The sequence below is a fragment of the Anomaloglossus baeobatrachus genome, chromosome 2, assembly GCF_048569485.1.
Source record: "Anomaloglossus baeobatrachus isolate aAnoBae1 chromosome 2, aAnoBae1.hap1, whole genome shotgun sequence".
In the NCBI taxonomy this organism is placed as follows: domain Eukaryota; kingdom Metazoa; phylum Chordata; class Amphibia; order Anura; family Aromobatidae; genus Anomaloglossus; species Anomaloglossus baeobatrachus.
Genome location: NC_134354.1, coordinates 527617581 through 527640303, shown reverse-complemented (window position 1 = coordinate 527640303; position 22723 = coordinate 527617581). Strand labels below are relative to the sequence as shown.

Sequence of the window (22723 nt, the reverse complement as noted above, 5' to 3'; positions counted from 1 at the left end):
CCTGCACACATTCCACTGGAAAATGGGAAAAAAATTCCATGTGTAGTGAAATTGCAAAAAAAATGCCAATCCGTGATTGGGGGGGTTTTGAGACTCGTAGCGTTCGCATTTATCGGGATCTGGGCCTCAGTGAGGCTTATTTTTTTCTTCTTGAGCTGATGTTTTTAATTATATCATTTTTTGGTAGATGTGTCTGTTATTACATTTTAGTGCAATATTGTGGTGACCCCAAAAAACGTAATTCTGGTGTTTTTTACTTTTTTTCTCGCTACGCCCTTTACCGCTCAGATTAATTTATTTTAGGTTTTGATAGAGCGGGCAATTCTGAACTTGGCGATACCCAATATGTGGTTTTTTTTGTAATTGTTTTATTTTCATTTTTGCAAAACGCGGGTGATTTGAACTTTTTTGTTTGTTTTTATTTTTCATATTTTTAAAAATGATTTACGGTACTTTTTATTGATTTTACTAGTCCCCTTACTGGTCTTGAAGCTCATACTGTCTGATTACTTCTGCTGTACTGAGTGGCGCTTCAGCATCGCTCTGAACAGCAGAAATGCTGATCTCCTATGAATGTCGGTGCTCAGCTGACCCCCGGCTGTCATGACAAGCCATCAGCACCCCGTGATCGCATCACGATGCTGCTGCTGGTGGCGGAGAATGGCACTCTAAATCCTGCTTTCAAAGATTGACAGTGGGATTAAACTAGTTAACAGGCATGACTGGATCTACAATCCACCAGCGCCTGTTAGCTGCACATGTCTGCTGATCAGAAAAATGAGGGACAGACACGGTCTTGGACATATAGGTATGTCCAAGGTTGTGAAAAATTTAAAGAGGTTGTCCAGTTTAAAATGGTAAGTCTGCAGTCTTTCTTTGTGACTGTAGACTTATGAATCCTCCCAGTGCGCACACTGTGAGGATTCGCTGAGTTCTGAGCCAACGAGTGGGCGTGGCTTCACTCAATAAAAATGTATGAAGTGGGCGCTTCAGACTAGTAGGTGTGGCATTTTTGGCTTGCACTCATATATATATATTAGTGCTCACTTCAGTTACCCTATTCAGTTATAGTAGGTGTGGCAGTCTACTGGGCGTGGCCTTGTGCAATACACTTGTATTGAGTGAGGCAGCGCACACTAGTTGGGTTCTGGCCAGGAACATGCAGATCGTACAATTGTGGTCATGTGGAAAATAACAAATCTTGTTTGTAATGACTGGCCCACATTCGTGAGAGTATTTTCTAGTATGGTATCCTACAGAAAATATTGACTCTGAAAGGATAATAAAGGTTTCAAATCTATTAGCATCTACTCAATTATGCTGAGCACTGTAAATGCAGACAGCTGCTGCACCGTAACCACTATAAGGACAAGCCCTCTGAGCCGTGTGTGGACATCTTAGCCCAGCTAAAGAGGAACAAATACAATATTTAGTGTATTGGCAACATTTCTGTGATTTCAGGTTGGAGATTGTGTTTTTTCAAAAACTGGGGCAAGAGGAGGAGGAGGCTGCTATGTCCCTGCAGTGGTCATAGCAACGCCAAGGACGGACGCTGCGGACAAACTGTACACCGTGCTGAAGTACAACAACAGGAAAGTAAGTGTTGTCACTCATCTCCGGATTACAAAGCAATATGATGGACATGGCAGAACTTCTGCGGTGACCTCATCTTACCTGCATCAGTTAATTCCTTGGAACAAATAGTAAATTACACTGCATTTTGTGTATGGAATAACATTTTTCATAGTGAGACTCACTATATATTTAATTAGTGAATGGAATATTTAATTACCAATCAGTCTCATTATATATAAGATTGCATTACAACTGTATTTTGATAAGTAGAATTTTTTTTATATAGGAAAAAGGTAGCTCAGTGATGGTCCGTTTACACCAGCTGACCGGCAGCAGAGAACAGCTATTTGATTGATGATCTGCTGTTGTTTAAAGAGGATGTTCAGTACTTTGACAACCCCTTCTCATTCCCCTTGTTCACCCCTGTAAAAATAAATAAGCCTATACTCTCCTCCGGTACGGCCGCAGTTCCAGCGATATCTGAAGTCACATTTCCGGTGCCCAAGTGACATTATGACATACGAGCCCTAGGACCAATCAGCGCCCGTCTCCTCTTCTTTGTTGGACATTTGAGCAGGATGTCAGCGATTCGCTCACTTCCTGCTCAAATGTCCAGAGGCGGGGTGAATCAAGCCAGCACTGATTAGTCACTGGGCTCGCTTGTCACAATGCGGCTTCAGACATCTCTGGAACCGCGGCTGCACAGAGTTGAGTATAGACATATTTATTTTTACAGAGGCAAACAAGGGGGATGGGTAGGGGTAATCCAAGTAGTGAACATGCTCTTAAATAGTCTGTATACACTGGCAGTCCGCAGTGATCGATCTGTAACAGGTCGTTAAGTGCTCATAAGTTGCTATTATTCTCTGCAGCACAGATTCTGTTTGCACAATATGATGTGCTGTCGAGAACGATGATCTTTTGGGAAAATAAAAAAATCATTTCACCTGACAAACGAGCGGTTTCTTTGTTCAACAGGTGAATGGCAGCCTGTTTACACGGCATGATTATCGTGAAATTAATTATCATTCATGATAATCATGCAGTGTAAGTGCCAACTTAGCTTGGTATAGTAGATATTGAGAGCACAAACCCCATCATTATACATTGCCTACTCACAGCACTAATTTTTCAAGCTATCCCACCATTTCTAAGGCAATCCGATTGTCGAGGGTTTGATTGGAACCAAAATGCATCACCTAACCACAAATTGAAGCATCAATACATTGCTTAAAATTTCCAATGATTTTTAATGGTTTTAACATGATAGATGCAACATTTAATAATAAAAAAAATGAGTTGAGTAAAAAGTCATTACACTCATGGTCACCTTAGTAAACATATTATTCATTTGATGTGTTCATAACATGGATGCATTTTTAAGATCCATTTTATGGCTGCTTCATCGTTTTCTCCAGCTGTTCGCCTTAATCAAACTCAAATCCCCATAGGGCTCTTTGGTAATGTAAGTTCAGTGCATTTGAACAACAGGAGATCTGTGGAATAGCAGCCATAATAGTGACTTAAAAATGCAGCGGTATTGCAGCCATATAAAGCCGGCATGACATGCTAATACTCAAGGTATATAGTCAAAGGAATGAAAACTCATAGACTATATTGAAATGATTTCTCATTTATCCATTGCACTGTTCAGTTTTATTTTACTGTGTAAATAACCTGAGGAAGATTAACTAAGTCAGCACACATTAAATAGAGTTCTCTCATTTCAGGAACATTGTTTAAGAAGTGAGCTCATTAAAATAAGCCCATCTCAATTTGCTGTTTCCTGTGGATATATTAGAAAACCGCAGATGATTGATTTTACTATGTGAGTATAATTTTGCCCCCTTTTTTCAGAATTTTGTATTGGAAATTACAATATTCAAACAGAAAAGCATGCCAAAACGTGAAATTTAATGAGATGAAGTCACGTATAATTCCGGTGTGGCTCTTCTGTTTCCGCTTTGGTCACTGAGCAGCAGCGCCTTTATTTTTTTCTGGGACTTTTGGTGTTGCTTAACAAGGGAGTTATTGGCTTAATTTTGGTATACTTTTTTCGATCACTCCTTCCTAAGAGTCCTGGGCAGGTCAGTCAGCTATTTAAACCTCTGATTTTCACTGCCAGTCAATAGTTCACCTGTCCTAGTATAATTCTGTGCTGTACTTCTGTTCTTTTGTCTTGAATTTTCCCTTTCTTTGGCCTCTGCTTGACATTTGACTAACCTCCTGGTTTAGTTTTGTCCCTGACATGACCTTTTGGCTTTGACCCTGTTTGGTGACTCTTCCTTCCTCTGGCTCGCTCCTCCAGACAGCAGCCCCTTTATGGAAGCCATCCACTGGATCCCATTGTAAGAACAGATCCCTGTACATGGGTTAAATGGTGAAAGTCGGTTTTCCTCTGGAATATGTTAGATGAAGTGCCTTGTGCCAAAACTGTCTGAGGTAGTCTCTTTGAGCTTGTGACCTCTGACAGACATGGCAGCCAGCACTACTAGATTTACCTTATTTTGCAGCATTCCCTTAGTTTAGTTTTCCCTCTAATGGTGCACTCACATATGAAAGGAAACCGGTCACGTGATACATGTGGTTTAGAAAGAGAAAAGACAAAGCATAGAAGGAGCACACTACCAACAATCACAATAAATTATTGAATTTTATTAATACAAAACACACATGGGTTAAAAACACATAAAATCACTAAATACCAAAGATGTTACACATGAGCCAACAGCAGATAACGAGAAACCTCATCAGTAGTACAATGCTATAAAGGGATACCATATTTCAACCTCTATTGTTGTAAAAAAAAATAGAATAAATGCTGGACACCATGGGAAGAATACATACTCCACAAATAGTACTATAATACACTGTATGTATCAACAGACAGACCCTCCAAAAGCCTGACTAAATGAGCAGACCATTAAATGAATTCAAACCTTCTGGTTGTGCCCTGTAGAGGAGGGAAACTCCATTGTGAATAGAGGAGTAAAGCCAACTTGTGCACAGGGATCCACCTGGATATGGGGGATCCAAAAAGTGGCCTAGAGATCCGCAATACTAGGGACCCAAGTAGCTAGATTATAGATGGGGCTGCTGAGGCATAATCATCCTCCGACATGTATCGCCGCTGCAGATGCAGCTGGTGATACATGTGATCTGATCTGCGGACTGTACGGTATAGAGAAAAGGTTTGTATAGAAGGGAGTCTAGTGGATGGTCCTATTCAGAGATTAACAATTATGTGTGGCGCCCCTGAGGCTTCAGTCGCCATAGAGTATTGCATTTCATTTAAGGTGCAGTACTCATCCCGGGTAAGGAAGAGGTTAACCACTGGTGTTCATCACTTAAGCCTGCTTTACATGGTACGATCGATTGTGCGATTTCACAATCGATCGTACCCGCCCCCGTCCTTTCTGCGTCACGGGCAAATCGCTGCCCGTGTCGCACAAAGTCAGTAACCCCCGTCACACATACTTACCTCTCGTGCGATCTCGCTGTGGGCGGCGAACGTCCACTTCCTGAAGTGGGAGGGACGTTCGGCGTCACAGCGACGTCACACGGCCGCCGGCCAATAGAAGCGGAGGGGCGGAGATGAGCAGGATGTAAACATCCCGCCCACCTCCTTCCTTCCACATAGAGCCGGCGGCGGCGGCGGGAGGCAGGTGAGCTGGTCATCGTTCCCGTGGTGTCACACGGAGCGGCGTGTGCTACCACGGAAACGATGATCAACCAAATTAAACGATATTATGGAACCTAACGAGCAGTACCCGACTCACGATTTGTGAGCGATACTGCGTCGCTAGGAGGTGTCACACAGGCCGGCATCGCCAGCGATGCCGGATGTGCGTCACAAAAACCGTGACCCCGACGATCTATCGCACGATAGATTGTCTGGTGTAAAGCAGCCTTTACACAACATGCACTTTAGGTGCTTTCCCACTGGAACTGAGTTATAGGTGGTCACTATGGCAACGGGACTTCCCGAGCCACTGGTAAGTCATCAGGAAGGTGGAGGCAGCACGAGGGAAGTGAGGAACACACAAACGTTTATCTCAGAACAGTCTGAGATGCAGGAGAAGTAGGGTCGCTGAGGGGCATGCTTCAGAGCACCCTCAGAGAGACCGACCAAGGGGAGTGCTTTAGAGCTTCCTCGGGGGGAAAAAGGAAGAGAGTGCCGGGACATCATGGACTCGCAGGACCACGGCCACTGAGGGGAGTGCTGCAGAGCTCCCTTAGTTAGGACCGGGCAGACTGGAAAAAGCAGGAGACGACCGGTGGAGCTGGTGAGACAAAGGAGCAACACTGTATCTGAGGGATGAGCCTAACAGCCCCTTCGAGACCGGCGCAGTCAGGATGCAGAACCCTAGGGTGGCGTACACTCTACATTGCGTCATCAGAATCTGCCAGGAAGGGGGATATCATGTCATATTGCCCACCACAGAGGTCCCGGGTTACAGCAGCATTTAGAGTCAGAAGTCAAGACCATGGTCGGGCCCATATTTGATTCGCACTGCCTGCGAACGGGATGGGAGCTAAACCCAAGGACACTGGGTTCCTCAAGCAGCTTCACTGCACGGGGATCCACACTACAGAGCGCAAGGAAGGAATGTCTCACACTCCATAACACCGGTGTTGACCTCTGAATCGTACGGGATCGACTGGGGTCCATCACGGTGGAAACCGGCACTCCAAGGGTGACGACCTGACAGTGAGTAAAAGAACTTGGTCCGCAGTCCTGGTGTTGTCACATCATAGCTGTCGCTCTTGCGCCATTGGCCACTACTCCCCACCATCGTCCTCCCTGGGGCTTATCTCTGCCTGTGGGGAGCTGGACCATCTGAGCTGCGTTATTATCCACCCCAGAGGAGAGCAACATCTCACAGCGGCGGCTGGTCATTGGCCGCATACCACGGGTGGCGCTGCAAAGCAAACCCCCATCATCCCCCATACCTGTCACCTTGCACCTTTTTTTGACACCGACGGGGTCACGGAGCCGGGTCAGGCCATTCACAGCAACCCCAAATACCACTGGCCTGATGACGAGTAGCCCTGAGGCCCTGTGGGCGCGTCCTATGATGCATACTGTCAATCACTGAATAGGACCGCCCACTGGACTCATTTGGATACAAACACTAGAGATTTTGATTAATAAAATGTGAGTTATATTGAAACATTTCTACAAAATATATATCTACCTAATCAGCTCCACAAGCTCTACAACATCCTGCCTGCAAATAAGATATCATTTTTATTATGACAGGTTCCCCTTAATGTTTTTTTGTAATACTTTCTAGTGTGAAAGCCAGGAGGGGATGATGAACAGTAGATATCATAAACCGCTATATTGTGCTAGGGGTTACAGGCAGTATTGGTGATCACACATGCACTCCTCAGTCTACTTAGTTTTCTATGCCATCTGGATGGCGTCTCTGGAATGTCCATTCCTACGTCTGTGCGATATGTCCTTCCCAGTCAGCTCTTTCCTTCTCCATTCAAATATACAGGATGGGTCCTGGGTACGTAAACCATAAAAACTGCTAACTACATGATCACAGAGGCAGCAATGCTGCAGCATTATCAATGTGCATGTTCAGGCCAGATGTGCAGTGAATGAAGACCTATAGAAAAGAGAAGAAAACACCCAATAATCCGCATTTCATCATTGTGTTGGTGCCTATTTTCACCAATGTTTGGTCAATATTTCAGTTTTTACCATCAGTGTTTATCTGTGTTTTTTACATATGGTAAAAATAAATAAATGACAAAACTTATCCTATTCATTGCAATGTTAAAATCATACAGTGTCACGGGTGTGTCACGTTTTAACACAGTCGTGTGGTTTCTGGCCATAGAAGGTCACAGCGTTTGGCTGCGCAGAATGCTTCCTGACTTTCCATTGTTCCTGCTGTCATTATTCATTGGTATAGGTAGCTTTCCTGCTAGACTAATCTCTCTCCCTTTTGGACCCAGCAAGAGCTTGACTTCCACCCAGCTGCTGATTGTCAGTATTCCCCTGGTGTTTAAATACCCCTTCCTTTGGAGTGTGTTGGTGATATTTTCAGTTATTTCAAGTTGGGGTTTCAAGCAGGTGTTTTGTTCTCCTCTGTAGTAACGTTGCTGAAAGCTCTTCTGAACTCCTATGTGAGTCATCTAATGATAAGTAGTTAATGCTGTTCCCCCGGTGTGTCCCTCTTGTGTCTTCTATAGTTGTTTACTAGGGTTGACGAAGAGCTCATCCCATCCGTTCCCTATTTAGGGCCCAGCAGTAGAGACACCTATGGATAGGTATCCAGCTCAGCGCATAAGTGCAGAACCTATCTAGGGTGGTGAGGGACCCCAGGTACCAGCAGTAGGTTTGGTCAGGGGTCACCATCGTCCCTCTTCCTAGACACAGGGTTTTCCTTTCCTTTCACTGTGCGCTTATTACTTCTCCATACCTAATGTGACAGACAGCTCACAGACTGCTTACTGATGGCATCCATATGCTCTCCATTGATTTTCACAAACCCAACCCATAGATTAGTAATGGTAATTTTGATATTGAACTCAGATAAAAAATAATCACTTTATTTGCAGAATTGATTAGATGCCTTTGTTCAAACAAAGTAAAAGTAGGAGACCTGATGCCCTGGATGAGACACCTGAGGTGTGGAGTAAGGGTACCTTCACACTTTAGCGATGCACCAGCGATCCCACCAGCGATCTGACCTGGTCAGGATCGCTGCTGCGTCGCTACATGGTCGCTGGTGAGCTGTCAAACAGGCAGATCTCACCAGCGACCAGTGACCAGCCCCCAGCCAGCAGCGACGTGCAAGCGACGCTGCGCTTGCACGGAGCCGATGTCTGGAAGTTGCGGACACTGGTAACTAAGGTAAACATCGGGTATGGTTACCCGATGTTTACCTTAGTTACCAGCGCACACCGCTTAGCTAGCGTGTGCAGGGAGCAGGAGCCGGCACTGGCAGCGTGAGAGCTGCAGAGGCTGGTAACGAAGGTAAATATCGGGTAACCACCTTGGTTACCTGATGTTTACCTTAGTTACAGCTTACCGCAGGCTGTCAGACGCCGGCTCCTGCCCCTGCACATTCAGGATTGTTGCTCTCTCGCTGTCACACACAGCGATGTGTGCTTATCAGCGGGAGAGCAACAATAAAAAAACGAACCAGGGCTGTGTGTAACGAGCAGCGATCTCACAGCAGGGGCCAGATCGCTGCTCAGTGTCACACACAGCGAGATCGCTAATGAGGTCACAAAAACCGTGACTCAGCAGCGATCTCAGTAGCGATCTCGCTGTGTGTGAAGTACCCCTAAGGGTGGGGAGTCACATAACTTAAAGGAATGCTATCATCAGAAAGTGATCTATTGATTAATCCAGACTTTTGTGTTAAATTTATTTTTTTATTTTGGTATTATTTATTTATTTTCCATAACACACAAATCTTGCAATTTTCACACTGGCCACTGGGGCTTTTTTAGACTCATACTTCTTTTTGTTTCAAGAATCAACACATGCACATAGCCATCAAACCCTGACTCTATCTCTTTTGTATCGAAAAATCCAATGAGCCTGTGCATAGTTTATTGTGAGGGGAGGAGCAGGGTCATCTGCGACATCACCTTTTGTGTTTGGTGGATCCTTTATCAGCTGGGTATCAGGGTGTTACCTGTCATTGTAGTCGGACCTCGACTGATAAAAAAAATCCTATAATTTCTTCTTGAATAGACAGAAAAGCAAAAGTGTAACAATGTTTTTAACTTTTTAATTTCAGGGTTCATATCCCCCAATCAGCTACAGCTTCCAGCGGGAGATTACTATAATTTTATTGACAATCGTCTTTGCTATCTCATATATATAGTTGACTCACAGCTATTTAGCATATTACTAGTCATGCAGATTTTTCTCATGCTGTTACTGTTTTGTAAAAATCTTTTTCTTCCTGTATACTACAAATTACAACCTGTACTCACATTAACTAATAGATCAGTGCATTATTAAGTTGATTCCCAAGCAAAAGATCACTAGATTTAAATTGAACAGCAGCCATGAAAAAGATTTCCCAAGAAAAGAGAAACCACATAACTCATCTCATCGATAGTGGTCTCTCGGCCAAGAAAATTGCCAAACTTCATCATGGGAATGCCATTACAGTTGGTAGAATATGAAATTAAGTCTGTCCATCCATTCAAAAGCTAAGAGGTGAACAGATAGGCAAAATATCGGAGTCAACAAGTTGGCTCACCACAAGGTCTATTAGATCTGATGTGACAAATAGTGGAGGTGGCTCGTAAGCTCCATAATAATGAGATCACAAACGTCCATGAAAACACCATGCGGCACATGTTACTCAAGTCTGGAATGGTGGCCCGAAAAAAGGTGAAGGAGCCTCGACTTCAATATTGTCATAAGAAGCATTGGCTTGAGTTTTCAAATAAAGTATGAAAAGTGGACAATAGAAGATTGGAAACAGGTGATTTGGAGCAATGAGACTAAAGTCAGTAGACTAGGCTCTGATGGGTGCAAATTGGTCTGGAAGAAACAAGGGAAAAAGGGTCTAACGGATCAAGAAATTGATAGAAATGTCAAGTTTGGTGGAGGAAACCCGATGATCTTGGGTTGTTTCACAGCCAAAGGCATTAGACACTTGACCAGGATCAATGGTGATCTCAATGCTGAGCAATATGTGAGTATCATACAAGATGATTTACTTCATACACTCAAGTACTATGGAGCATAAAGGAAAAATTCAGCATCCATGTCAATATGGAATAAAACTTCGTCTTTATTGCAAAACTTCTTTAAAATTCCATAAAATCAATGCTCAAGAAAGACGCGTTTCAAACGCATGCCTACCTCCTTGCACCGTCTACCTCATACAGTATCTCCATGTGGTGAGCTGGAATCTCCCTTTTTTTCACTCAAGTACAATGGGTATGAAAAGAACGACATAGTGTTCCTTCAGGACAATGACCTGAAGCATACGTCAAGACTGGCAAATAAATAGTTGAATGACAATGAAGTAAATGTGCTGTATTGGTCCACACAGTCTCCAGACCTCAACCCAATTGAATACTTGTGGGTGTAGTTGAATAAAAAGCTGTATACATACCCAAGTGAGTCGACCAGTATACATCGACATTGGGATCGTATAGAAGAGACCTGGGATCAGATTTCGATCGGGACATGCTTAAATGTGATTGAAAGCCAAAGATGGATTTAAATAATACTAACAAAATAATAAATATGCAAATTTAGATGTTTAGGAGCAAAACAGTAACATTGCAGCTGCATGACAAGAATCTGCATAACCACAGCCAAACTTCATTTGAAGTGGTTTATCTCCCAAGGGCACAAAAGGATTGGCTATACAAATTCAACAGATCAGAATTTTTTACCCTTACATAATCTGTCAGGGGAAAGTGTTGAGGCCCCATACATATTAGAGTATTGGCCAATCCTGCCAATATTCATGGTTTGGTACACTTAAGTCTAATATCTATGGGGGCCCTTATTTTGCCCATACCCTAGGAAGCACTATCTCTAATTGCAGGTCCAATTGGTTATAAGTGAGCCATCTTAAGTCCCTTGGTGGTGCTGATGGTGGATGTCAATAGAAATATGTGTATGAGATGTAATGAAGCACAGAGCACATCGGGTACGCATCTTCTTGCTGAGCCTTTTTATATTCAGTAGACACGTGCTATATTCATGCTGACTGATAGTTATTGCTTTGATGCATGTCTAATTGTGTGGATTTATATGCATATGAGCTTCACAGTAACAAAGAGTAAAGGCAAATTGCCTGTAAGTTTCTATTGATTGCACATACAACCTGAAATCTGCGTAAGTGACATAAAAATGAATAAAAATTAGCACATGTATACTGTAAGTCACAAAGCGTCTCCCTCTTAGGTTATAAAGGAGATGAGGTTGCCCTTTTTTTCTAGAGCTTATGTTTTTCACTACCTAAAGCCGATAATTATTCTTGTGGATAAACAAAAAGGGACTGACGACAGGTAGTCATTTCATGGAAATCTGCACACATCACTCAAAAGATGAGAATTGTGAGATAGAACGTAGTCAGACCGGAGCTGGCTTTCAAGAAAATGCATATTTCAAGAAGAAAGCACAATGACTGTAAAAAGAGATTATTTTACATGCCCTAGGTCCTGCCTTACTTGTAAAATATCTTCCTTTCTCAGAAGTATGCCCTGTTACTGTATTCCCTTGCTGCTGCCTTTACTCACATTGAAGACGTATGTGGATCCTGCTGTTGGCTCTCATCAGCAATGCATACACCATTTTGCTCTGGCTGGTTAACCCCAAGTGCAGTAAACTGTGAAACAAAGGAGAATCTCTTCTTTTTGAGATGATTGCCATAGCAGAAGCAACCTTAGCGCTTAGATTGTGGGAATGTCTCTTCCATATACAGTGTAAATATTCTATATCAGAGCTGCGCTTTGACATGTCCTGCTGAGAGGATAGACTGCGTTAACACTGGGGATTGACTCGACACCACATTCCTTTCTAGCATGAATTACCACTGACCTCTAGCACCTATCTTTTGATTTCTTCTTTTATTGTATTAGCATTGGCTTTTTATTAACTACCCTTTGTGTGTCTCAACTATACTCACAATTATTTAATTTACAGATCAGAAGTGTTTTGTACCTGAAAATATGAACAATATGGTGAATCATATACCTTACAACATATTAATTCGATTTGAGGGATTTTCCCATTATTAAATATTACATTATTCTGATAAATTATGAATAGAATTTAAGAATGATTTAAAAAATATATTCATATATCTAGATACAGTGATTACATACTTATTATGACCCCCTCCAGTGTTGCTTTGATTGCATAACGTTCACTTTAAGGCTATGTGCGCATGCTGCGTTCTGGCTTGACAAATAAACTGCAGTGTTTTGAAAACTGTAAACGAATTTTGGATTCATTTTTGACAGTGCGTTCCCACTCGGCTCTGCTACATCCCTACATCCCCATAGAGCATGGCTGACTGGGAGACAGAGCCGCACGATGAGAACGAACTCGGATGAACTTCACCCAACTTCATTGTCATCGCACGGCTCTCTCTGTGTGCCGCGGCCTGATTTGCAGTCACCGGTGAATGACTCACTGGTGACCACAAATCCCCTGAGTGACTGAAGTGAGCCGCGCGATCAGCGGTGCCGTCACTCAGGTTACCCTCGGCCAGCTGGAGTCCTCCACCCGAGACCACAAATCACCTGAGTGAGGACACCGCTGATCGCGGGGCTCACTTCACTCACTTGGGCGACTTGCTGTCACAGTTGGAGGACTCCAGCTATGGCCGCCCGCGGCTCACCTGAGTGACTGAAGTGAGCCGGTGCCGTCACTCAGGTTACCCGTGGCCACAGCTGAAGTCCTCCACCTGAGACAGTTGGAGGATCCAGTTGTGGCCGCGGGTAACCTGAGTGATGTCATCACTGATAGTGCTACTCACTTCAGTTACTCCGTGGAGCTGACAGAGAGCGGTCATGGTCTGTGGCCGCTCGCTGTCAGCTTCTGATGCATCGTGGGATCTCGTGTGGATTACATCGGACCTGGAGGGCTGTTTGGGGATTTTAATAAACTGGGAAAAGAGGGTGATTTTTGTTGTCTTTTATTCCAAATAAAGGAGTTTTTGAGTGTATGTGTTTATTTTCTTTAACTTACAGATTAATCATGTGGGGTGTCTCATAGATACCTACCATGATTAACCTAGGACTTAGTGGCAGCTATGGGCTGCCATTAACTCCTTATAACTCCGATTGCCACCAGGGCAATTCAGGATGAGCCGGGTAGAGTCCTGGGATTGTCGCATCCAATGGATGCGGCAATTCCGGGTGGATGATGGCTGATATTTTTAGGCTGGGAGCTTCCCATTACGTGGGGCTCCCCATCCTGAAAATACCAGCCTTCAGCCGTGTGGCTTTACCTTGGCTGGTATCAAAATGAGGGGGACCTCATGTCTTTTTATTAAGTGATTTATTTATTTATTTTACTGCACGATATAGACCCGCCCACCGGTGGCTGTGATTGGTTGCAGTAAGACAGCTGTCACTCAGCGTGGGGGCTTGTCTGAATGCAACCAATCATAGGCGCCAGTGGGCGGGGGAAGTGGTGAATACGGGATAGAACAATGAGCCGCCGGCATTTTCAAAGCAGGAGAAGCCGGCAGCGCTGCGTCGCATCGGTGATCGGTGAGTATGATAGAGAGAGGGAGAGACCGACCGTGAGACAGAGAGAACAACCGACCAACCGACAGAGAGAGAGAGAGAGCGACCGACAGACAGAGAAAAAGAGAGACCGACATGGACAGAAAGAGAGAGACTGACACAGACAGAGAGAGAGAGACCGAAAGACCTGCGTTTTGTTTGTCAAAAAAGCACGCAGAATGCAACAAAAATGTAGTGCAAATGCACAGCTAAACATTTTGATTGCGTTTTGACACACCTCATTGATTTCAATTGGTGGAGAAATACAACCAAAATGCACAAAAAGAAGTGACATGCTGCTTTTTTAAACGCATCGATTTTGTCAAATATTTGGCACCAAAACGCTGCATTTAAAAAAGCAACGTGCGCATGGAATTTGTAATCTCATAGACTTTGCTGGGGAAACACAACGCATGCATTTACGCTGCAGTTTAAAACGCTGCGTAAACGCAAGAAAAAATGCAACGTGCACACACAGCCTAAAGGTGGTGTCACACACAGCGACGGCGACAACGACGTCGCTGCTAAGTCACCATTTTCTGTGACGTAGCAGCGACGTCCCGTCGCTGTCGCTGTGTGTGACATCCAGCAATGACCTGGCCCCTGCTGTGAGGTCACTTGCTGAATGTCCTGCTTCATTTTTTGGACGTTGCTCTCCCGCTGTGAAGCACACATTGCTGTGTGTGACAGCGAGAAAGCGACGAACTGAAGCGAGCAGGGAGCAGAGAGACGGCTTCTGACAGCCTGCGGTAAGCTGTAACCAAGGTAAACATCGGGTAACCAAGCGAAGTGCTTCGTTGGTTACCCGATATTTACCTTGGTTACCAGCGTCCGCCGCTCTCAGGCTGCCAGTGCCGGCTGCCTGCTCCTTGCACGTGTAGCCAGAGTACACATCGGGTAAATAAGCAAAGGTTTGCTTATTAACCCGATGTGTACTCTGGCTAGGAGTGCAGGGAACCAGCGCTAAGCGGTGTGCGCTGGTAACCAAGGTAAATATCGGGTAACCAGCGAAGTATTTTGCTTGGTTACCCGATATTTACCTTAGTTACCAAGCGCAGCATCGCTTCCACGCGTCGCTGCTGGCTGGGGGCTGGTCACTGGTCGCTGGCTAGATCTGCCTGTTTGACAGCTCACCAGCGACCATGTAACAACGCAGCAGCGATCCTGATAAGGTAGGTCGTTAATCGTGATCGCTCCTGCGTCGCTACATGTGACCCTAGCTTAAGTGTTGAGTGCTAGTGGAAGAATTCTCTTTTAATATACTAATTTATAATGATGGCCCACACAATAAGAAGAATCACTCCACCACCAATGAACAAAAGTATGCAGGCTAGGTTGACAGAGCTACTTAGCATGTGTGACTATTGTCAGGTGTCACTGGGTGGCAGGGGATAACAGCTGACCGGGGCTCCTAAACTGGCCCTCAGGCTAGGGGGGCTCTAGCTGACCCTGGTTCCAGTGATATGTCTGAAGGTAATGATGTCTGGGCTGCCTTCCTACCTCTGCTCCTGATCAGCCCTGATCTTGTACATCCTCCCTCCCTACCCTGGGAATTGACCAGGACAAGAGCGTGTAAACATCAACCTTGATAGACAAACAGAGGAAACCAAAACTGTAACACACAAGAAGCTCACACAGAGTAATCAGACAAGAGATAAGGAGGAAAACTAAGCAGGGAGGAAATAACCAGATGACAAGAGGAATTCCACTACATACCAAACAACACTGTCAAGCTTCCACTTAGGGTGAAGGCACTAGAAAAGATCAGACTTCTAAGTGCAGTACAACAAAAGGCCACAAGAGGTCACTAGCACCGTGTCAGAAAGTCAAACAAGCCTAAAGTCAACACCGGGATGTCATGTCAAACCAAGGGAGTGAGGAAGCCGTAGTCAAGTGAAAGAAAGGGGGTCTTAAGCCAGGAGATCACTTTATAAGCCAGAGGGGAGCAGAGCCATAGTCCGAGAACGTAGCCGAGGTCAATGTCCGGAAGATCAGGTAAGTACAGAGGAGGGGTAGGAGGCCGAGACACAGAACGGGATTGGGGTCAGGTAAACAGAATGGGAGGAGGACTAGGGGAGCGGAGGTCAGGGAGAGGGTAGGCTGGGTAGTGGGACAGATCAGAGTAAACTTACAGGGACCAAAACGCATGCTGCAGAGCTACTACTGATGGCGTTCTGGAGGTATACAGACAGTAATAAAGCAGGGAGAGTCCCAGAACAAGGCAGGCCTGAACAGCCCCCTCCCAGCTGACTTAACCCCGTCAGAGCCAAGCTATAGTCATGATAAACATGCAGTAAAGCACCAGACTGGTAAACAGCACACGGACCGGTTTAGCAGAAAGTTGTAGTTGGCACGGGAAGAGAAATTCCTCTATCTTAAAAAGGCAGGGTAGGTCTCCCATGACATGTGATCTAAAAGGTAACCAGTAGGCTAGCAGAAGGTAACACGCAAGCTAGCAGAAATTAACTCCTGTTAGTCTGATCACTAATGAGCACACAGCTGGTCGACGCCTGTCTGTGTAACTCAGAAGCACCAGAGAAAGTATAGTGAGCAGTGTCAGAGTTTGTGGTCTGAACATCATCTGATCGGTGGGTTTAGAGAAAATCACCATGTGACAGCAAGATATACATTAGGTGCAGGTATTGATGAGATATGAATAGAACAGCAGAGCGCCATAACAAATATGCAACACTGATAACTAAGCGGGAACAATGATTTTTCAATTATTACAATTTAAAACTTATATATGATCTAACAATAAATATTTATTAATTCAAGCCTGTTACATCCAACAAAGATAGCAGTGTATTAAAAGTGAGGAAGAAATAAGTAAACCAGCCATTCTATAATTTCTAGAAGAAAGGGGTGTCCATGACCAGTACTAACTCTACTCCATTTATGCTCTGCATCTTCTAGTCATCTGATTTTTTTTTCAAGTAGATCTCAAAATGCATGGCATGTAAAAGGCTCTCAGGATTCTGTACTGAAAACTCAATGGCTTTGATTGAAATTAATATATCTTTGCTTACTTTCTCTAGCCTTTTACATACAGTATGACATTAATCAGATAATACATTTCAGTTTAGAAAAAATGTGAAAAGTAGTATTCACACATTCTGTACATACAGATTACTCGTATACTACATAATTTACAAATATGCAAAACAAAATAGAGCATCAGGGTCTTATCCCATGACCAAAGACAGTATCGTGAAGGCCTAAGCCACACGGCATGAAAATCGGTGCGATAAAAAAAAAATCGCATTTCACTCAGACTAATATTCGCCTGTGTGTCAGCACACACGAGCGATTATTTTCTCAGCCCTAATCGGACCAAGAAAACAATCGCAGCATGCTGCGATTGTAATGCGAGACTCTTTCTCTCGCACCCATTCAAGTGTATGGGGCGAGAGAAAAATCACACTGCACCCGCGGTACACCGGTGTACCGCGAGTGTAGTGCGAGAATGGGAATAGCCAGCAACGGAGGAGAGAGGGAGATAAATCCCTCCCTCCCCCCCACAGCGCCAGCCCGCCCCTCCTCAGGGCCAGCCCGCCCCCCGCAGCTGAGGTCGGCTCGCACGGTTGGACCTCAATCGCAGGGACACTCACATGACACTCGGCTCTGCTGTACTGCCAGCGTTAGCCGAGTGTCATGCGAGGGGATTGCAGTAATCCCCGTGTGGCCCCGGCCAAAAGGAAATGCTCGGTTTGGTCAGTTGTGTGATGCATAACAATTAAAAGAGCCTTGAAATTGTCACCTAATACAGCCCCTCGGCTTAGACAACTGGTAAAGTGCCAGTAGGAATAAGTGAGTCTTTGCACTGCTGATGACGAAGACAGGATTTGTAGCAATGCTCTCTATTATCAATGTGTTTTGAAGTCATCCAGCTTCTTCATCAGGAAAATGAAAAAGTTTGATGACTTCAAAACGCATTGATGATAATAAATCGCATTGCTTCTTATCATGTGTCCTGGAATCTTCTTTTGGATTGTCATCAGCAGCGCAGAGGAAGCACTATCTACTTTGAACACTTTACAAATATACAGTATACACACATTACAAATGTATTTATGCTTACACACTCATATTAAAATATTTTATTCTCCTGCTGATTTACTATAACATCCCAGCAGTGAAGAGAAAAAGAGAAATCCATGGTTACCAGAGGTAAAAATCTCTTTGTGACTCCCTTTTCTGTCTGTACATACAGAGCTTCCTTAATCCAGTTACAACAGCCAGTGAGAAACTCTAGCTGTTGTCACTTTCTACAGTACAAAAAATAAAGTTGGAGGTGTAATGTTCACACGGTAAAAGGAATCCACGAGAGTAACTTCTAACTGTACTTTATTCTTCTGCATCTCTCTCCATCATACAGCATAATAGTTTCATCAGCATGGTCTAAACTGAAACTAAAAACCTCCTTTCCACTCTTCCTGTACCTACCCACAATTCCCCTGACCTGGTTTTTCTTAAAGAGACAGATATAATCATTGTACATTACATCATCCCTTTTTTTTTTTTTTTTTAACGACCTAGAAGAAAAAAAACACACTAACAATGCAACGAAGTGAAAAGCGTCCAATAAAAACATATGTCCATTCTGCCTTATTTGGTCAATTTTAATCAGGAAAAACAGTTACATGTCTTCAATAAGCCTTGATGGCGCCCTTCTTTCTCGTGTTGGATAACGTCTGGGCTCAGCGGGGGTGTCTATTGTTGATAAATTCGTTACCTCCTGATGTTCCTCTCCACTGTTGAGTACCAAATCTTCCACCAGACTAAGTTCATTACCATTATTTTACGGTATGATTTTGAAATGTGAAGAATTTCGAGTTATGGAGTGTCCATCCTGCTCAGCCATGACCATGCTGCCTTTTCAGTAACATTATATTTTGCAGGACTATATACAGCTGAGGTCTTGTTCATTGGTCTTTGACGCACAACAACGACATCACCTCTTTTGAAGGCACTTAGATGTGCCCTTCGCCTTCTGTCTGCATAATGTTTCATGGCTTGTTTGTTAGAGAAATCTGTTGATCGCACAGAGGAGTCAGTTAGTAGGGGATGGCTGGTTACGTCAGGGATACGTATATGTAGAGGTCTTCCGAACATTAAATGAGCTGAAGCAGCATTAGTAGTAGAATGTGGCGTATTGTGGTAATTGTGCATGAATTTGTATGACTGTTTCAGTGGGGTGTGCTCCAGACTAGCTGCCTTGATTCGTTTTCCCATAGTGCGCACAAAACGTACTACAATTCCATTGGCTTGCAGCCAGCAAGGTGTGATTTTCCTGTGACTGAACCCCAAGTATTCAGCAAATTGTGTGATCCATTGTCTGTTTTGACTAGAGATGAGCGAACCGGTCGCGGTTCGGCTCGAGGTCGGTTCGCCGAACGGGGGTCCTGTTCGAGTTCGGTTCGTCCAACGTTCGACGAACCGAACTAGAACCAATAGGCTATAATGGGAGGCAATCACAAACACATAAAAATGCATGATAAATGTACACAAACAGTTAATAAACATTGCCATAACACTTACCGGTCCCCGCGATCCCTCCTGCACTCTGTCTCCTGCCGCTATTCCATCCGAAGATCGCTGAATCCTCCCGGTGACCGGCACTGCCAGCAGAGAAGCAGGACCTATCGTGACGTCAAAATAGCCATGTGACCAGTCACGTGGCTATTATCTCATTGGCTACAGACTGGTCACATGACTATGACACGTCATGTAGGACCTGCGAGTGCATCTCTCCGGTACACGGTGCACATTTGTGTATCGCCGTGTACTGGCGATATGCTCTAGCACACGGTCGACTCCCCGTTCCGTTAGGGACCGGCTGACACAGCCGGTCATTAACGGAGATCACCGTTGCCATAGCAACGCAGTTAGCGGTGACGTCACCGCTAACCGCGGCTCCGGGAGCACCGTTGCTATGGTAACGCGTCTGTCAGCGTTACCGCTGTTACCGCTAGCAGCACTGATCACTCACGGAGTGAAGGCTGCACGCTGCTTCCCGATTGTAGTGAGGATTGTAGTGAGGATGAGGTGCCCCAGCCCATGATGGGCTGGTGCACCTCATCCTCACTACAATCGTCACTACTACTACACTAGTGAGGATTGTAGTGAGGATGAGGTGCCCCAGCCCATGATGGGCTGGTGCATCTCATCCTCACTACAATCGTCACTACTACTACACTAGTGAGGATTGTAGTGAGGATGAGGTGCCCCAGCCCATCAAGTAATGGGCTGGGGCACCTCATCCTCACTACAATCCTCACTACAATCCTGAAGTGCAGTTTCTTCAAATTCATTTAAAGGCACTTGGAACGCTGAAATTGCTGCTTATAATTTAAGCCTCTATTAAAAACCTCTTATCAGCGCTGATTTATTGGGGATTTATTGGGCTGACAGGGGGTAATAAAGATGGAGTCTCTAATGTGTCTGTGTATTTATTTCTATTAAAGTATTTTTTCTCTGTGTGGTGTCTTTTTTTTAACCCTTTATTGGAGATTCTTAATGGCCGGGTCAAACGTGCCTGACATTAAGAATCTCTGGCTTAATACTGGCTAGTAAAACAAAGCCAGTATTAACTCATGATTACCCAACAAGCCACCCGGCTCCAGGGCTGTTGGAAGAGTTGGATACAGCGCCAGATGATGGTGCTTCTATGAGAGCGCCATTTTCTGGGACAGCTGCGGACTGAAATTCGCAGCAGAGGCGCCCAGAAACCTCGGGCTAACCTGTGCTGCGGATTCCAATCCCCAGCTGCCTAGTTGTACCCGGCTGGACACAAAAATGGGGCGAAGCCCACGTCATTTGTTTTTTAATTATTTCATGAAATAAGTGAAATAATTAAAAAAAAAAAGGGCTTCCCTATATTTTTGGTTCCCAGCCGGGTACAAATAGGCAACTGGGGGTTGGAGGCAGCCCGTGGCTGCATGCTGTACCTGGCTAGCATACAAAAATATGGCGAAGCCCACGTCATTTTTTTGGTGAGCAAAAAACTTCTGCATACAGTCCTGGATGGAGTATGCTGAGCCTTGTAGTTCTGCAGCTGCTGTCTGCTCTTCTCCATACAGACACACAGCAGCTGCAGAACTATAAGGCTCAGCATACTCCATCCAGGACTGTATGCAGAAGTTTTTTGCTGAAAAAATTATGTTGGCTTCGCCATATTTTTGTATGCTAGCCAGGTACAGCAGGCAGGTACGGCTGCCCCCAACCCCCAGTTGCCTATTTGTACCCGGCTGGGAACCAAAAATAAAGGGAAGCCCTTTTTTTATTATTTCATGAATTTCATGAAATAATTAGAAAACAAATGACGTAGGCTTCGCTCCATTTTTGTGTCCAGCCAGGTACATCTAGGCAGCTGGGGATTGGAATACGCAGCACAGGTTGGCCTGAGATTTCTGGGCCCCACTGCTGCGAATTTCAGTCTGCAGCCGCCTCACAAAATGGCACTTTCATAGAAGCGCCATCTTATGGCGCTGTATCCAACTCTTCCAGCACCTGCCTGCTATACCTGGCTAGCATACAAAAATATGGCGAAGCTCACGTCCTTTTTTTGTAGTTTTTTGGTCAAAAAATTAAAAAATGCTTCCCTGGATTTTCCATTGCCAGTGAAGGTAACACCAAGCAGTGGGGGTTAGCAGCCAGTAGCTGCTTGGATTACCCTTAGCTAGCAATACAAAAAATGCAGCGGGAGCCCATATATATTTTTTTTTAATAATTTATTTAAATAACTAAAAACAAAATGGGCTTCCCTGTATTTTGATTGCTGGACATCACAGTGCTGTAAAAATAAATCTTTAAAAAAAATGACATAGTGCTCCGCGGTATTTTTGATTCTCAGCGCAGATAAAGCAGACAGCTATGGGTTGCCACCCCCATCTGCCTGTCGTTACCTTGGTTGGCAATCAAAATACAGGGAAGCCCATTAATTTTTTCTATTTAAAAAATAGTTAAAAAAAAATGACGTTGGGTCCCCCCATTTTTGATAGCCAGCTAGGGTAAAGCAGACGTCTGTAGCCTGAAAACCACAGCTGGCAGCTTTACCGTGGTTGGGGATCCAATGTGGAGGTCCCCCCAGGCTCTTTTTTTATAATTATTTTATAAATATTAATAATTACACAAAAAAAGTAGGGTCCCCTCCAAATTGGATCACCAGCCAAGGTAAAGCGGACAGCTGTGGTCTGGTATTCTCAGGGTGGGAAGGTCCATAGTTATTGGGCCTTCACAGCCTAAAAATAGCAGGCCGCAGGCACCCCAGACGTGGCGCATCCACTAGATGCGCCAATCCTGGCGCTTCACCCCAGCTCATCCCGTGCCCTGGTGCAGTGGCAAACGGGGTAATAAATCGGGTTGATACTAGCTGTAAAGTCACCTGAGATCAAGCCCAGCAGTTTGTGATGTCATGGCATCTATTAGATACCCAACATCATAAACTGTCAGTACTAACAAAAACAAAAAATCGACAAAAGAAATTTATTTGAAAAAACAGTCCCCAAAACATTTCCTCTTTCACCAATTTATTGTAAGAAAAAAAATAAAGGGGTCCCACGACAACTCTGGACCGTCTAGACTATGGGGGGAGACACTCAGGGAACGTATCCCCCATTTTCTAGGAGTGCGGATCCTTCATGTGAGGAGTGTGGGTGCAATGAATCTACACTCACTCTCCCCGGGTCCACAGCAGCAGAGTCCATGTCGTAATGGTTGCTACCAAAGCTGCAATGCCCTGCTCATGAGGTAAGGGCATGCCTAATCAGGAGAACTACTGTAGAGGAAGCTCTGCTCACTGGTATATAGGTGCTCAGAGGTAATAATAGATAAAATTAGTGAGTAACCTCGGCACTCTAAATCTCCCAGACTAAGTCAGTAAGTCACACCGGATAGTAAT

General features: G+C 44.5%; 1 protein-coding gene across 1 annotated transcript in view; it reads left to right on the top strand.

The window, feature by feature from the left end:
• Positions 1-22723, top strand: part of VWA3B (von Willebrand factor A domain containing 3B) — a 363812-nt gene that overhangs the window by 239390 nt on the left and 101699 nt on the right. Inside the window, exons 25-26 of the mRNA XM_075336597.1 lie at positions 1462-1596; positions 3306-3403. Coding sequence (XP_075192712.1) covers positions 1462-1596; positions 3306-3403 — 233 coding nt within the window. The remainder of the gene's footprint in view (positions 1-1461; positions 1597-3305; positions 3404-22723) is intronic.